This window comes from Camelus dromedarius, chromosome 2 (assembly GCF_036321535.1).
Source record: "Camelus dromedarius isolate mCamDro1 chromosome 2, mCamDro1.pat, whole genome shotgun sequence".
Lineage (NCBI taxonomy): Eukaryota > Metazoa > Chordata > Mammalia > Artiodactyla > Camelidae > Camelus > Camelus dromedarius.
The window spans coordinates 96,230,736-96,249,169 of record NC_087437.1 but is presented as its reverse complement, the minus strand read 5'-3'; the positions used below and the strand labels follow the sequence as shown (position 1 = coordinate 96,249,169).

Sequence of the window (18,434 nt, the reverse complement as noted above, 5' to 3'; positions counted from 1 at the left end):
TGTTTAGTTTAATTTTTTCCCCAAAACTGTGAATTCTAGTAATAAAAATGTACACAGATTGAGAAATAGACAGTCATATAAACTAGTATTTATGGTAGACTAAGGAAATTATAGCATTAAAAAGCAAAAATTATTTTTATTATGTACACTGCAGTGCAAGTTGACTTTCTTGAGAAAAGACACCTCTTCACAGTTGCTCAGCAATAACTCCACCATTTTTTCTTCTTGTGGAAGCTATACACATATATATTTTAATATTTTATATATATAATAAAGAGCATATTTGGATAATTAACCAAAATCTATGCAAAGTTTATAAAATTTCTCTTAAGAAATACTTCTTTGGACCTGGACATGTCAGTTTCATTATCAGGTGGTCTTCTAATGAACTGTAGGTGAAAACTTGCCTCCAATTGATTCCATACTTTCATTACCCATTTAAATAATACTATACATTCTGATACACTTCCTAAATCATTATATAATACTTCTAAAGGCACTGATTACACTGCTACAAATCAATATTTGATTAAAACAACACAGTGAACTAAGTTTATGAAATTATGGAAAATTTACTCAGTTGAACAAAGGAATTGATATATGTATATATATAAGCACAGATTTTTCATGAAAACCCCATTTTTGTCATGTCATAAATATAGTCTTAACTAGATTGTATTTTTTGCTTAATTGTATAGATGAATTAAATCATATCATCCAAATTATATTACTATAATCTAGAGTTCAATGTCACAATTTATATATAGTCTATATATTTTATATTTATATATATTTATATTTATATATATAGTCTAAGATTTTAACATCAGCAAAGATATTATGGTCTATATAAATGCAGCATGCAATTGTTGCTGTGAAGGTAAAATTATATATTACACACATATTTATAATAGAAGCAAAAGTGAAAATTGATTCTACTCATGTGATATTCCACAGGCTTTATTAAATATGCATAGGAGAGGTAAAATGACCATTTCATGAATGATTTCCACAAGCTCTCCACGTTTTAATTTTAATACGATTAAGCCTTTCAGTAATACTAAGTCTTTCCAAGATGTCAGAATTTATCTCATCATCATCTTAACTATAGGCAACTCAAAGTAAGTTATAAGTAATAGTATGGCCTCACTACAATATGTGCAGATGTATGTGTAGTATAGATAGATGATAGATATACAATGGATATAGAATATAGAGAAAAAATTATGCATAATATGTATGACTTTGGGGCTTTAATCTTATTTTTGATATAAGACTACCGATGATATAAAGACTACTGAATTTCATAAAAGTTAAAATATCCTGAAAATAATCCTTGTCCTTTAGTTTTGACAGATAGACCTCCACCTATAATTCTACAAGGCCCAGCTAACCAAACGCTAGCAGTAGATGGTACAGCATTACTGAAGTGTAAAGCTACTGGGGACCCACTTCCTGTAATTAGCTGGTTAAAGGAGGGATTTACTTTTCTGGGTAGAGATCCAAGAGCAACTATACAAGAACAAGGAACCTTGCAGATTAAGAATTTACGGGTAAGTTATGTTGGACTTGTATTTGGATCTTCATCTCAATGTAGGTATGTGCTGCCTGAGGGAAAAACTGGGTTGTGATGTTAAAATCTTACATTCCTGCATATTTGCTGTACCTTTTATTATAAGCTATGTTGTTTCTTATTTTACTAATGACAAATTGAGATTAGAAGGAAGTTCATTGTCCTTATGTTAATCATAAGTTTATAGCAGATTTAGAAACTTTTTTGCCCCTTCACTCTAATCCATATGTATGCAATTGATGAAACTAAAAAGGTTAAATGCATGAAGTTAGTAATAGTGATAGTATATTTAAAATAATTTGGAAGTGATGAATGCTCCTGATTTACTCTCATGAGCAAAGGAAGTTCACAAAGAAATGTGGATAAATTGACTCAGCTAAATAGTTATATGGAAAATAACCTAGAGATGAGGCTGATAAATACATAGCAAGCAGGTTTGACTAGCTGGTAGAGAATCTTATATTTCAGGTTAAGTTGCTGTGAAGTTTAGATTGAAACCTGTGAACAAGAACAAGACATTGTTAGTCTTACAACAGGAGATGACATTACAGAAAATGACCATTCCTGCCAACTTAAGAAGTTAGACTTGCTTCAGGAGCAACTCAAACTAAATGTTTATTTCTGAATATTGTACTACCTGTCTACTGCTGCGTAGCAGTTTTAGAAAACGCTTAGAGGTTCAAAGCAACACACATTTTTATCTCATATTTTCTGTTGGGGTTAGGAACCTGGGCATGGCTTAGCAGGGCCTTTTGTTTCAGGGTCTCACAAAGCTACAATCAGAGTTGTAGTCTCATCTGAAGATTGGCTGGGGACAGATTTGCTTCCAAAGGACATGACTGTTAGCAGAATTCGGTTCCTTACGGCTGTCAGACTGGTGATCTCAGCTTGCTTGCTGATGGCTGAAGGCTGCCTTCAGTTCCTTGCCATATGAATATTCCCAGTGTGATTGCTTGCTTCCTCAGAGTCAACAAGGAAGAGAGTTTCCTGGCAAGATAGGCATTAGACTCCTATATAACATAATCACAAATGTGACATCTTGTCCCCCTTGCCATATTCTATTGGCCAGAAGTAAGTCAGCAAGTCCCCCATATACTCAAGGTGAGGGATTACATAAGGTGTGAGTACCAGAAGGATGTTCTCATGGAGGCCACTTGCTCTCCACAAGTATATTCAATTCATTCAACCAAATATAGAAAACCTCCTCTCAATGTAGCAAGTACATGCTAAAGCCCAAGAGTATGTCAGATTAGTCACAAGATTGGGAATGAAAGCCAGAATTAGGATGCTTGATATAATAGTGCATGGAGAACAATTGATTGAAAATAATTCAGTGGAAGAACAATTAGTAGAATCTGGAATCTAGGAACACATTGGGAACCAAGATGTTAAAAACAAACAAATAAAAAGGTGCTGAATTTTCCCAGAAGCCAGAAGAGGAAGATAAAATATTTTTACTACCTATATTTTCAAATGATCACAATGGGGAGTGTTCTTTTCTTACAATGTAAATTATTTAATAATTACATGTTCATCTGGTGTGTAGACTACAGATACATAACAAAAAGGAAGACTGACTGCTTTTGCTGTGCGCGTGCACACACACACACATACACACATTCAAATCTTTACTCTGTTAATATAGTGAAAGTATATCATTTTTTCATTTTAATTTTGACACAGGCATTAATTATTGCTCTAAACAAAGTAAAGTAATACGAATTTTTATGCTGTCTTTTTATTGATTGTAAATTAATTGCTAATCTTCTTTGAACAAAATGGGAGTTATTAAAAAATTAACGCCACCTCTTCTTGAGTAAACAATTTAACTTCTCTCTGTGAGCTAAAGGCAGACTTGGGCCATGGAGGTTAATGCATTTCCACTGTACTGCTGAATTAAAGAGTGTGCTTGAATAGTTAAGATCCCCAGTAGTGTTTGAAAGAAGCAATTAAAGGTGGGCGCTTGATGATGTCAAACAAACTTTGAGCCCTCTGTCAGGATTCTGAGTTGTCTTTCTGAGATGCAAGCTCCTGGGGGCTTGTCTGCAGCCAAGTACACAAGGAGAAAATAGGTGATGGAGTGTGCCAGCACGTTAGTCTCTTTTTCAAAACCCTTGGTTAAGGATAAAAGGAGAAGGATGGAAAAGATATGGAGTGCTCATGACCAGAAGAGATGTAATTTAAAGTTAAAGGTATAAAAATGAATATGGTGATGACGATGATGAGAGTGTGAGCTTTAGCAATGATATTTAGGCATTTGATACTGCTTTTCATAAACTCCAAAATGGAAACATTGTTATTTTTCTGTCAGATGACTGACTTTAATGGGAAATAAAATGTTTTACAGTACTTCGTTGGTACAGTCAAGATAGGGTTTCTCTAGGTCTTACTCCTTTGTGTCTCACTTTCTTTCCCAGTACTTAATGCAAAGAGGGAAAGACAGTGTGATGAACGCTGTGTTCTCATAGTCCAGGTAATTGGTAACTGAATCTGTTTCTTTTGAGAAGTAGAATATTCCAATACTCATTAAAACATACCTACCACAGCCAATATCAGCCTTGTATCTCCACACAATGACAAAGAGATGCAGTTAAGAAGCATTACCTACATATTCTTCTTTTAGCATCTGCACATAATAACAAGTGCTACATTTTAGTTCAACAGCCATAATAAAATGCAAATTCTTTACTCTTTCACAGACCATATTCAAATGAACATCCCATTAAAATCCAACCTCGGCTCATTATATTTAGTTTGTGAGTGATGCTTCTTAAATGCAGAGATTTCTAATGACTATAATGCGTGCACAGCCACATTTAAAAAATGGCTCTTTCTACAATGGCTATCCCCCATCATCCCTCTGTATAATAGAAGACAATAATGTACAGAGATAATATGGCAAAGAATGACGTGCCAGAGCAATTTGAAACTTAAGGTAAAATACATAATGACATTTAAAATCAATTAAAGTGGTGGAACGGCAGTAACATCCAGGCACTAATGATTTACCCGAGAATCAATTGTGGAAGGTTGAGTCATCAATACACTTACATTTTGAACCCGGCAGATACTATATTCCATGAACTCCCATATTTCATCAACAATTAGATTCATGTTCATCACAGAATTTTAATTCTACATCTTCTGCTTTGTTTTATTCTGTTTGGTCATCAGTTTCTCTTCCCAGTCTCACTTTTCCTTCACCCCTCATCTAACGTGAATGAATGTTGTTTGCAGTGTAAGCCAGTGGGGCTCAACCACAGGGAGGATTTTTGATTTACATCTTACTGATCTTGCGGTTGTTGTCAAGGTATAATCACAGAGTCAGTTTTGTGCCTTTGACATCTAAAAAAGGGGAGCCTTGATTAGATTATCAACTATTTCTCGAAGTATTTTGCAGCTCTCCAGTGAGTAATGAAAACATTTTAAGTAATCAACAAATGACAAATTTAAGTATGCTTTCATAAGAGTTATATATTAGATTAGATCAATGACCTCTTTCAGCTCTAAATTACAATGATTCCATAGGTATTGTTTTTTTTTTTTGTCTTTAATGATGCAATTTCATACCATTCACTGTTACACTGCTACAGTTTTAATATAACTGAATATACCCATTAAAAGGAAAGATTTAGTTTTCCTTTAAAAAAACTTTTTTCTTCACTTTTTTCCATGTCTCTAAAAATAAAGGAATGGTTGCCCCCCTGTTACCTCAGTGCTTGTTTACTCCTGGGTGCATTTTATTGTTTGAAATATAGTTTATTGACGACAGACAGGACAACTGCATTACTGATCTCTGAATGTTTACAGGATTCTAAAAAATTCTGTCCTGGGTTGACCACATCTAACTCTCACTCAGTGAAGCCCCAACATAAACTGGAGTTAAAAGATAAGAAAGAGTATTGCTGTGGAGGCAAGAAAGAAAAAAAAACCTAAATTTTACCAAACAAATAGCATTTAGTTATAAAAATATAATAAAAATCTCTGAATCACTATTATGCATTATGTGAGTTTATTTTAATATTTTATGTGTACATGTAATTGACTTTAATGTATACTTTGGAAGGCTGATACATCACATTTTAGAAATCAAATATTGCCTTGTTAAGATTGATTAATTATTCTACAAATTAATTAAAACAATTTAATTCTCTCCCTCCTATGCACACTAGATTTCTGACACTGGCACTTACACTTGTGTGGCCACAAGTTCAAGTGGGGAGACTTCCTGGAGTGCTGTGCTGGATGTGACAGGTGAATTCTTTATGAATTATTATTACTATAGAAGAAATGTTGAGCCAATTTGAGTGATTAGCTCATTATCAAATAACAAGTTAAGGAGAGATCAAGATTTTAATTCATTGAATGTAAAAACTAGGCTTTATGCCACTTTTTAATTTCAATACCACTTTGGTCTATAGCATTGCATATATGAAATTTAATACATTTGTCCTTGATAACCTTGTTATTTTATTTCTCTGTCTAGTGAACAAACACTTCAGTGATTATATGTGAAAGTAAATATTTACTAGTATGTAAGGAAAAGCAAGTATTCACTTAGATACTTTTGACTCATGAAAATGAATTGTTTACTGTCTAGTACAAATTCTTTAATAGACTGTTTTCCCTCTCATAAGCATTATTGTCAGCTTTTGCAATCAGAAATGAAGCTTTTTCTGTTTGTCCTCTATAGAGTCTGGAGCAACAATCAGTAAAAATTATGATTTAAATGACCTGCCTGGACCACCATCCAAACCACAGGTCACAGATGTTACTAAGAACAGTGTCACCTTGTCCTGGCAACCAGGTACCCCTGGAACCCTCCCAGCAAGTGCATATATCATTGAGGCTTTCAGGTATGGGACAGTTCCTTTTTTCTCCATTGGGTTTTTGCTTTAGCTCCTTTATCCTAAAATCTCAAGTGAGCTATTGTACTGTTTTATTTTAAAGACACTTTTAATCAGTGCATTTTAAGAATATATCTTTTATATCTGACTTTATTCAAGGTTCGACTTTAGCTGTATTTGTCATTCATGACTTAATTATAAGGTTAAATATGTATTACCCATGCCTAAGTCTGTAGGGATATATTTATGACATAATCGCTTGGCTCTTTCCTTTACCCTGACCATTGGGATTTAAGATGAGAATTTTGGCTTTACACTAAGCAGAAAGCAATTTAAATTAGGCACAGGCACTTTTTAAGTTATGCAACATTTATTGAGGCATGGAACCTTGGAAATTTGCTTGCTAATAATTAGAGCGGAATTTAAAATAATTCCAATATTTTTATGCTATATATTTGAATACATATATTGGCTATGCCTAAGAGAAAATTAAAAACTGCAAGTAAGGGATTGATTACATGTACTTGTGACTGCTGAACAGAAAAGACAGGTCCAATTGTTATTTGAAAGTATTGCCATCAATTTAAGGATATAGACTATAAATTGGCAAATACCATTATAAAATTGTCTTATGAGAATTTGATGAAATAGATATACAAATAGGAAAATGTAGCTTTATTGTCAGTTTCAATGTTTCTGTTTGCCATTATAAATATAGTGATAACTGTTCTTTTTAAGCATTAGGACAAATCATCACTTTTATTTTAGGCTTCCCTGATTTAATAAAGTTAATGACCAATGCATAGTTTTCAAATTTCAAAGTAGTATTTTTTCCTATAATTTTCATGCTTTGATACATAAGGACTTCTGAAAAATAAGCAGGCAGCCCTAAAAAAAATCACATTGTCTCCTCATTCTAAACAAAAGCAGCATTTGACCTTAGACAAAATGTTACAAACTGGCAACCTATCTGTAAATGGCTGTTAAGGGGGTCCACACATACAGAGTCAGAGATATTTCACCGTTCTGAGATGAGAAATCACAATACTGTGTAATGTACAATTTTATTAAAACTGTGACCGAGGGAAAATATTCATTACATGCTTCCTTTCTTCTTTTACAGATATGTAGTTTTAGAAGGCTCTATTATAATATTGCATGTGGAATTGATGCAAAAGAAAACACAGCTTGTAACAGGAAAATGTATTGGCATAACTTACTCTGTAGTCCATTTATTCTTTCTACAGGTTAATTCTTTTCAAGGTATATATATACATTTACGAGGACCATATTTATTGTATAAACTTGATGTTGTGATCTTGGCCTCTGTTCCTTTTACAGGTATTCATTTAGTGGGCTGCTGTGCTTTAGCAAAGGGCTATCACATCTCCTGGGCTGAGTTTAATTTTGTTGTGCATGGCACTTCCGTTAGGTGGGCTCGGCTTTGTTGTTGAATAAACTGAAACCATCCAAATGTTTCATTTATTGGGCTGAACACTTCAAGCGTTGTGTGTGTGTGTGTTTAATTTTCAGCCATTAACCTTTGTCATTGATACCCAACTCCATTTCCAAGACCCTTATGACTGCTCTTTAAATGAAATTTCTGTTCATGTTTCAGCCAATCGGTGAGCAATAGCTGGCAAACAGTGGCAAACCATGTAAAGACCACCCTCTATACAGTGAGAGGACTGCGGCCCAATACAATTTATTTATTCATGGTCAGAGCAATCAACCCCCAAGGTCTCAGCGACCCAAGTGCTATGTCAGATCCTGTGCGCACACAAGGTAATTTCAATAGCTGTAAACAAGACTGGCTCTAGAAGGAGGCATTAAATAGATCTTTAAGGACAAAGGAATTGTAGGACAAAAGATAAATGCGTCCGCATTGCTCATTATAATGTTTCGACTGACCTGATCTAGTGAGAGAGAAGAGAACTTGCTGTTCACCTTGTTGAGTATGTCGCCTTTCTGGAGCTATTTAGGGTCTACTTAGTAACAAAAAAGGAAGAAAATAAGTGGGAACAATTACACAGTAAACGTGGATCAACTAAGTTAGGGCTTTGCACTATTTCAAAGGGAGGAAAAATGTTTCTTCTTCTTTGAAATTAATTATACAATAGCAAAAAGTAATCTTTAATGGATAAGATGCCCAGTTAGAGATATCAAAATTACTACCTGCGGTTCAGGAGTTGTGTTTTTATAGTGCTATGGGGCTCAAGGTGTGGTTCCCACAGAAGCAGCATCTGCATCACCTGGGACCACATTAGAAATGCAGGTTCTCAGGCCCTAACTCGGAAGCTCTCAGCTGCAGCCCAGCAGTCTGTTACAGTGCCCTCCAGGGAATGCTGATGCTCAGGTTTGACAAGCATCGCTACAGTGTATTTTATTAAACCACATGTTTAAAGGAAAAGTTTGTTTCAAAAAGCAGTAAATCAAGCTTGCTTTCAGAGGTATGCAGTTCTTTTGACTAACTAAAAAAAAACTCCACTCAGAATATTATCATATAAGTTTTAAATGGAAGATTTCTGATCTCATCTTTAGTAGCCTGTCTCTTCAAACTAAGTCCAGGGGTTAATATGGAATGTTGAATTATAATTTCCCTTCTTACTGGTAGAGGAGAAGAATGAATAAAATAGAAATGGTGGCTTTATTATTTGTTAAAACTTACTTCCCACAGGGTTCTTAAGAAAGGGTTAATTATTTCTTATTTGTAAGGCTTTGAACAAGATAAAATTCAAAGTAGTATTTTTATGCTATGAAAAGCACCATACAGCCATAAAATATTATTATAATTACAATGTAGTTCTGTGATAGTAACTAGCATGCTATTATAACAGAGAAGGGTGCCTTAAAGGAATCAAGTCAAATAAAGTCACCACGTGATTTTGCAACGTTGCTGACATGATGACAGTCAAGGGAGGAGGGGATGCCACTTTGCTATTGTTCTCTGAGCAGTAATGTGATTAATTTTCCATGATGATAAAGGGCCTGTAGGTAAAGAACCTGTCTCAAGAGAAAGAAAAAGTACAACAGGGAATTTGAAGATCTGAAATGGGTTCTGTTTTACCTTGCCTGGATCCAGTTGCGTTTAGTGCATCTGAATTTAATGAGTAAATTAAATTATTGAACTTGAAAAGGAAGAGGTGTGTGATTTTAAGTCAAGAAATTGTAGTACCCAGATCCTTTCCACCTGTGTAGATAGAGACAGTTTTTGTGCGGAGCTGCTACGGCAGGTGGGGAGATCACAGTGGGAGGACTTGGGTGTGATTAAATCCCATGACCTTCCTAATCTCTCAGTAACAGTGCCAGTCACTAAATCTTGACTCCTAATATAACTTCTTGGTGAAAAGGTCAAAAAAGATTAATGAAAAGTTGTTTGTGATTTGGCTTGTGCCAGTCGAGAGACTATATAGAGTGGAAGACTTATGTTCTCTTAACAGACATTTAATAGGAAAACTCATGTTTTGTGTCTGAACGTCAGAATCATTTTTGACATGACACTTTCAGCAGCTTTGTGTTCTGCAAAGCACTTCTTTGCAAAGAACAGTGTGCTGTGTGAGGTCTTATTTTTCAAAGATATTACATATTATAGGATTTAGAAATTTCTTATTTTAGTAAGGCAGCAAATATTTGTACCATCAACATTACAGTAGACCATAGATGTACCAGCAGATTGATATTATTCATATAATATTAATATATATACATATATATGTATGTTTTCTAAGTCAAGTAAAACTCCACTGTTCACGCTAATGATGAAAAAAACGTGGAACTAGAAAAGATTAACAAAATGCGGTTTCCAGTTATTTGTGTCCCAGTTTAAGTTAGTGCTCCCAATTTAAGTTATGGCTGTAGTTAAAGTGAGATGTGCACTTAAAAATATTTTTGCGAGTGTGGCATTGTGGCTCGAGAAAATAGGATAAAACAAGATTAAGAAAATAAATCATTTTAAATTGGACTTCCTTCCTTAAATAAGGTGATTGAAGAAAAAAATATCAATATTGCAGTGTACCAGTTAAAGAAATTGATTTGAGTATGTGTGAAATTGTTTTTGATATCAGTTTGATGGACTTGGATGTCTATAATTTATCTTTTTTTTTTTCCTTAATGGGTACATAGAATCTAAACCATTGTATGGAAAACAGAGTAGTATTTAGGTAAATGGTGAATAGCGGGGCAGACCAGTATATGGCTGAGTATATCATTCTCAGCATCACAGTTCTTCTCCCTCCCACCTCCCCACCATCACTTCCAAAACGCAGCTGCATTATTTTTTGTTAGATATTGGAGAACTGTTCAGAACTTACTACATAGAACATTTTATCAGTCTTTTAAATTGGTCAGTCAAAAATATTTTTGTGAATTTGGGAGGATTCTTCCCCTTCTTACCCTCACTTTGTTTACCTTTAGTAACATAATTCACTTCCCAGTCCGCCTGATTGCTTTCCCTTCCACACTCCCAGACTGAAATAGGTCAAGGAGGAGGAACACACACCCTACAAATTGGGGAAAGGGATTGAACAAATTCCTAAACAGCAATTTTCAGGTCTGGCCCCATTAACTGCTTAGGAGAGTCCTTCAATATGCCAACATTCATAGAAAACTGAGGTTTCTAAAGAAATCTTACAGCACATACTTTATTCTTTAAGAAGAAATAATAGATCTTTTACAATTATATACTGAAGTTAGAATGAGGAATTGCAAACACTCTTATTAGTATTATTTTAGTGAAGATAAATATCACCTCTCAAATTATATCCTAGTATATGGTAAAGACCATGTATTTTAATGCTGTTCATCACAAAGGGTTTTTTATTGTTGCTGCTGTATTTCTAATGGCATAATACTGGCTTATATAATATATATTGGAATTTCACTATGAACTTTTAAAAATTGGGACTGGTTATCCCTGTAGATATCAGCCCACCAGCACAAGGAGTGGACCACAGACAAGTACAGAAAGAACTAGGAGACGTCATTGTTCGCCTTCACACTCCGGTCGTACTGACTCCCACCACTGTTCAAGTCACGTGGACGGTAAGTTTTTAAAAATAATCTTAATGCTAGTCTCTTTTATTCATTTAAGAAAACAAACTAAAAAGGAAAAGGCAAATAAACTAACCAAAAAAAAATAGTAGTAAAATCCTCACCATTTAAAATCAAGGTGTCATCAATGGCAAAAAAGGAAAAAAAATTAAAAGATAAAAGAGTATGTACATAGAGTAAAAGTAGATAGCAGTATAAACATAATATGTTCTGTCTTATGAACTTTTAAACCACCCTATTAATATATAATTAACAAACCAGAGTTAAAGTGTACAACTCAATATTTTTTGGTTATCTTTGCAGAGTTGTGCAATCACCAGAATCTGATTTTAGAACATCATCCCAAGATGAAACCTTTTCCCCATTAGCAGTCACTCCACCGTTCCTCCTACGTTAGCCCTTTGCAACCACTAATCTGCTGTCTGTATAAATTTACCTATTTCTTTCATATGAATGAAATCATGTACTATGTGACCTTTCGTGTCTGGCTTCTTTCACTCAGCTTGATGTTTTTGAGGTCCATCCATGTTGCAGCATTTATCAGTACTTTGTTCCACAGTATAGATATATCACATACATCTGTTTATCCATTTATCAGCTGATTCATCTGTGAGTTCTTTCCACTTTGGGCTATGATGAATGATGGTGCGATGAACACTTGTGTACAAGTCGACATATATTTTCATATCTCTTGGCATATACTTAGGAATTGTTGAATTAAGCTCTCTGTTTAGCATTTGGATAAACTGCCAAAATGTTTTCCAAAGTGTTTTCACAATCTCATGCTTCCACCAGCAGTATTTGAAGATTTCAATTTCTTCCAATCCTTGCCAGTTTCTCCCACATCCTCACCAACATTTACCATCCTCTTTTTGATTATTGCCATTCTAGTGGATATGCAGTGGTATATCACTGTGGTTTTGATTTGCATTTTTAATGACTAATGAATTTTGACTCTTTCATGTGCTTCTTGAACATTTGGATATTTTCTTTAAAGAAATGTCTTTTTAAAATCTTCTCATTTTTAAATTGAGTTGTTTGTCTTCTTAGTATAGTCTTTTGTAAGAGTTCTTTATATATCAGATACAAATTCTTTATCAGATACACAATTTGTAAATATTTTCTACCAGTCTGTGGGATGTTTTGTACTTTCTTAAGGATGTCATCTGAAGCACAAAAATATTCTAATTTTGATGAAGTTTTCTTCTGAATTTAAATTAATCATCTTTACATTCTTTTAGCTGAACCTCCTCCAGCAGTACCAAGCAAAAATATATAATTTTAAAAATTTTGCATATGTAGTAAAAAAATTAATATGTTTTAAGAAATAAATTGATATTTTAATATATGCTAAGAATGTTCAATTCCATGCATTATTAAATATCAACCTGCCAATGTTATTTCATAATGCAAAATGTTTTCACCTCATGATAGCCACTGCAGTGAAAACAATAAATAGCATAAAAATAGCCATATTTCTCATATTAGAGACTATTAACCCTTGTACATGGGTTTGTGTCTATGTGTGTGTCTGTGTTTTGTGAAAAGCCTGATAATGGTCTTCCTTGTGCATAATACCAGGTAGTGTCAACTTCTCATTTCTTGCCTGAGACTTCTCTATTATAGCCTCTGAAAATCCTAAGGAAATATATCGGGATAATAAAAACTCTCTCTATATGTGGTAGATCATGTGTACTGTACAGGTAATGGTCACTTGAGTTAGTGATATCTAGAAGAATTTCACTTTAACTACATTGGCAAGAAAGTGTGTATAATTATGTCTCTGTTATTGTTGTTGACGGTATTGTTCTTGTGGTAGGAGAAGAATGACTGTAAGTCAAAAACAATGGATTTTTTCCCCCACTTAGTGTCCAAATTTTTTAAGGAAATAACTATTTCATCCATTTCCATCAATTCCTTTAACCCGGAAGTTGAGAAAAGAAAACTGATTATTTTTTATTAGTTCTTAATTATGTTTGAAATACAAAACACAGTGAAGAAAATTATGTCAGTATCCTTTTAATAATAAATCCATTGAAAAAATTCAGTTCAACAAGCATTTTTTGAGGCCCAATTTTTTACTAGATGTGGAGGAATGCTATATAAAGAGACAGAAATCTACTTGAGAAAAATGTGGAAATTTTTAATGATGGTACACAGAAAGTAAGAGCCATAGCTGACATATACACATCTTACAAACAAAGATCAATCAAAGAGGAAGTGAGTAATTCTATCCTCAGGTATCAGAAACCGAATTACCACTTACCTACATCTATTTGCGGAAATATGGAGGCATGACTGTATTAGAACAGTAGAAACTAAATTAACATTTAAGGCTGTTTAGTTCAAATCTATAATTATATAAAAGGAACAATGCAGACAGGTTGAGCAATGTTCCCACATCTAATTATAGGTAAAGATAGGATTAGAATTTACTTAATCTAAATCTGCTTTTTGTGTTTTTCACTTTAAACATAAACTGTAGACAAATATTAGTTCAAAGAAATGCCTTTTAATAGTTGAATTTCAACATATGATCCTGGAGTTAGCCTGTGAGTACAAAACTGGATAATGCTTTAACAAAAATAAAACTAAATTTATAATGTTTTAAGGGTAATTATGATTATCTAAGATGACATTGTTTCTAATTTTATTTTGGATATAATTTCACATAGACAGATTCTGTTTTCTGCATAGAATGGTTTCTATTCTTCTGCTCCCATGAAGGGAACATAATGACCTCATCATTTTTCCAGTGGCACAGGAAGCGTATTATCTGCCATGCCTCTTCCATCTTTCTGTAGCTTTGGTGAGATACAAAACTAACAAAGCCAAGGAAGTGGTTATATTTTTTAATAACAGATTTTCCCTCGTTCTCAATTGAAAAAGTCTTCTCTGCTTTGTTATGAGTTTTGAAGAGGCTTCTTTTTTAAGCTGCTTCTAAATGTGGGAATTATTTGGGTAAGAATCAAAGTCATTATGTTTATGAAGTTAATCACTCTTAAAGTCACAGAGTTTGAAAGAATAAATCAAATCAAATCAAAATTGCAGGTCAGTAGTCTGGGAGTTCTTCCAAGAGAAGGACCTTGTCATATTCATCTCTATATCCCAAGAAATTTGTCATTACTGATTTGCATAGCTCTCTCCCTCATGAACTTGACTTTGGTAAGTCTGAAGTTCATGCTTTCGTTTCTGTTTTTTCAGAGCAGAGCATTTATTATGAACTACTTTTTCAATAACTGTCTGTTGAATGATCAAATCAAGTTGTTTTCATACATTTTAATTTTTTTTTACTCTTAAAAAAGAAAGTGTTCAATTGTATCACAAATTTCCCGTGAATTTGTAGTTACACGTGCTATAAATATGAATGTATTTGAGAGATAAATTTAGTGAAATAAAGTTAGGCTAGAGGTTTGATCCGTTGCCAAAGAAATTATAACTAAATATTTTATGTTTGTGTCTTATTTTCAGCTTACCAAATGTATATGTTCTTTAAGTTCTCACATTGTTAGTATTTGAGTTACAAACACGTTGATGTTTGAGGGAAGAAATACATTCCCTGCCTATGTATTTAGACTGGGGACCAGATGATGTGGTTTGTCAGGAGTTGGCAGGATTCTGTTACCAGACACATAGGACATTTAGATGGGCAAGACCATCCTCCTGGCCCACAGGCTAATCTTGAAGCATCAGTAGTTAGCAAAGGCTGCTTTCTCAAAATGACTGCTCTTGTGAGGGTAGGCAAAAATGATGAAAATGATTGTTTCATGAAGAAAATAGCAATGAATCTCTTATTTTAAAATGATTATTCTAATCTGTGTGTGTGTGTGTTCTGTTTTTATTAAAGGACAGAAGGAATGACAGGCCCCTTGCCCCTTAAACATCACAGCTACTGGTATTTCAGAACTTAGTTAAATACAGATCAGTTCCTTAGCAGCCTAAGCCCACCAAAGAAAACTCACTTTGAATTTTCAGTATAGATGGAAATTTTTTTAATTGAAAAGATAGATATTGAGCATCTCGTTTTAAACCTTTTAATGAAAGTGCTGATTGAGGACCACATACCAGCCCCCTTGTTTAGCATCTTCCTTACTTAACAGTGGTGCTTTATCATTGCGCATCTCTAAGACTTGCAGAGTGCTTTAAACAATGTTGATCATTTAATTGCTTCTGTGCCCTTGTAATATGGACATTATTTGAGCAAACTGAGTAAACTGAGGCTCAGAAAGTTTAAAAGGCTAAGCCTCAACTGAGACTTTACAACTTGAAGACAAACTCTCTTCATTCCATGTTTTGCTTAAGACAACCATTTTTTTAATTCCAGAAAATACCAATTTTTTTCAAATTCTATAAACCCATAGATTTGTAGCCAGACTCTGATTATAATCAACTCTAAAAGAAAATCCTCTTTCTTGTAATCAGAATGTTAATAACACTAGTGACAAGCACATGGTTCAACTTGAAAGTGACCACTTGTCAAAATACGCTCCCAATCAGTGGTGTAGAACACATGTCCACCAAAGGCCCGCCAATTTTTTTTAAAGGTGACATGCAGCACTTTTATTTTTGCTTCCACCTATAACAACAAATTTCCTCCTGGAAAGAATGTATAGCAACCACTCAAGATCAAGTTAAACTATTTAGCTATTAAGTCGGCCATTAGAACATACTGGTTGAAGGGAGTATATGCTGAAGTGAGCAAAGCAATGTTGTGTAGTAAACATTAGCTTCATAAAGTCCCTAAAACACTTAATTAATGAAAACCAAACATGGATAAAACCAATTTACCCTGATTTACAGACTCCCTTCATCTGGAAACAGCTGCTTAATGTTCTCCTTAAAAACACAGCTTGCTTCTTTCAGTATTAACAAGCTATTATTGTGAGTTATGTCTTTCTTTCAGTATATAAATTCACTTAAAACGAAGGCAGAGAAGTTTATAAAATGCAAGCTTAATGTTGTTTTAACATATGCTGCAAGGATTTTTTTGAACATTGACAGTTTTGATGAAAGGCATCTCTCTTTGGCTCTCATAAATTTAGCTTTTTGCTTTTTCCTTGTTTTATAATGTCAGAAACAACTTCTACTTTCCAAAAATATATATACTTTGGTACAGACACAAAATGGTAGCATGAGTGAGGATTCAGAGATCATAAGCTTTGGTATCAGAAATGAGCTTACTTTTCTTTGACATAACCTCATACAAGTGTAGCACTGATTCCACAAATCTTTGATGGTTAGAAAGCTGTCAGGTGGGTGAAGGAATTGTTACTTGTTGAGACTGATCTGTGAAACTGGAATTAGCTATACTTAGAACACACATGCTCATGCTCACCAATTGTATGGGTTTTGCTAGCTTGGACATTCCAAATACCAAAAAAAAAAAAAAAAAAGTTGCCTTTGTTCCACTGTATTTTGATTGAAGTCCTGTATTTTTAAATTTTCTGCCTTCACTTAAAAAATATTTTTAAATTCTGCAACTAATGAAGAAATGCTAGAAGTTAATACATGAAAGAATACCTTCTATTTATTATGTGTTAACAGTTAGATAAAGACTTTTTTTAAAAGCTGAAATAACCATTTCTATCATCACCTTCTTTATTTCCTCTCTCCTCAGTCTTCCTAAAATGAGGTTATTCCATCTCTTCTCCATTGAATTTTACACTTTATTTGACAGTGAAATATGTCAAGTTAAAGGCTTCTTAGAATATGGCTATTAAACTATAGTATGTAGAATATTAATTGCAGAAGGTGCTGTGATATTATATTTAAGTCAAGCATTTCTAGAAAATGACAAGCATTAAAAATATTTAAAAAGCTAACAGTCCTTTTGTCCCTGAAATGAAACAATGGCAAAACTCCAATAAAGATTGTTTAATGACTGTAAAAAGAGAACTTGTTTTTTGATATTTTCTGATATTTTGATACTCATTTTCTTCAAAAATGTCAGATTTTTATTAAAAACAGCTGCTTATCCTCTGTACTTCAGATGAATGAAAGGATCGAGACAGTTGTTAAATTGTGCCAGTAAGTAGGACTGTGGGAGGAGCAAGAAGTTGGGAAATTAATAGAAATGTCATCTGTTTAATATGTGTTAATGGGTATAAGTTTTCATACGCATTTAATACAGGCTCAAGCTCCACAATTCAGAGTCCCTCTCATATGCTTCCTTCAGCCACAGGCATTTTATACATGCTGTTCATACTCTTCTTCCCTTGGATAAATCCTACTTTCCTTGCAGATTTCAGCACTTCTTAGGGAAACCTCCCCACTTCTTGATTCAGTCAATTTCCTCTCCACTCCAGGCTTTCTTAGCTCCTAGTACATCTCATTCATAATAATGGCATATGTTTATTTGTTGTGAATGGAACTGGCCCATAGTTTGAGTGATCATTAGAAAACTGCCACCCTTCACCTGAACTTTAAGTACCATGAGGCCAGGGACTGATTCTACTTTCATTCTCCATTTTTATCCTCAGAGTTTAGCAGAATAACTGGCACCTATTAGCAGGTGAAGGTATTAGTTTGAGTGAGTGAAGGTATTGGTGAGTGAACAAGGGATGAGAATGGAGACTCATGACAAATAACACACTGCATATAAAACCACAAACATGAAAATTGTTGAATACCAAAAAAAAAAGAACAAACAGATGAGCAAGAAGCAATGAAGCTAGAAAAAATGGCAAGTTTAGGCCTTTACAAGCCTTTGTAGTAATCCAAAGAATTTGTACTAATCCAAAGAATTTGAGTAATTAAGTATCTTAGACACTATGAAGTATTTTAAACAGGAGAGAGGGTTGTTCCACTCTTCATGTTGGAAATCACTTAGGAGCAATGTGAGCTTAAAACTGGAAGAGGATATTAGAAGCAGGGAGATGAATTAGAAAGCCATGGCATCATTCAGATGATAGTTGATGAGGACTGAAACAGGGACAAAAGAAATGAGAACAGTTCCACTGTGACAT

The 18,434-nt window shown here is 34.0% G+C and overlaps 1 protein-coding gene across 2 annotated transcripts in view; it reads left to right on the top strand.

Annotated features, from left to right (window-relative positions):
* The window catches only part of ROBO2 (roundabout guidance receptor 2), a 1,150,857-nt gene that overhangs the window by 1,060,731 nt on the left and 71,692 nt on the right, over positions 1 to 18,434 (top strand). For both annotated transcript variants that reach the window (XM_064496444.1, XM_064496453.1), the window contains exons 9-13: positions 1,348 to 1,553; positions 5,746 to 5,827; positions 6,267 to 6,429; positions 8,039 to 8,205; positions 11,339 to 11,460. In XM_064496444.1, coding sequence (XP_064352514.1) covers positions 1,348 to 1,553; positions 5,746 to 5,827; positions 6,267 to 6,429; positions 8,039 to 8,205; positions 11,339 to 11,460 — 740 coding nt within the window. The remainder of the gene's footprint in view (positions 1 to 1,347; positions 1,554 to 5,745; positions 5,828 to 6,266; positions 6,430 to 8,038; positions 8,206 to 11,338; positions 11,461 to 18,434) is intronic.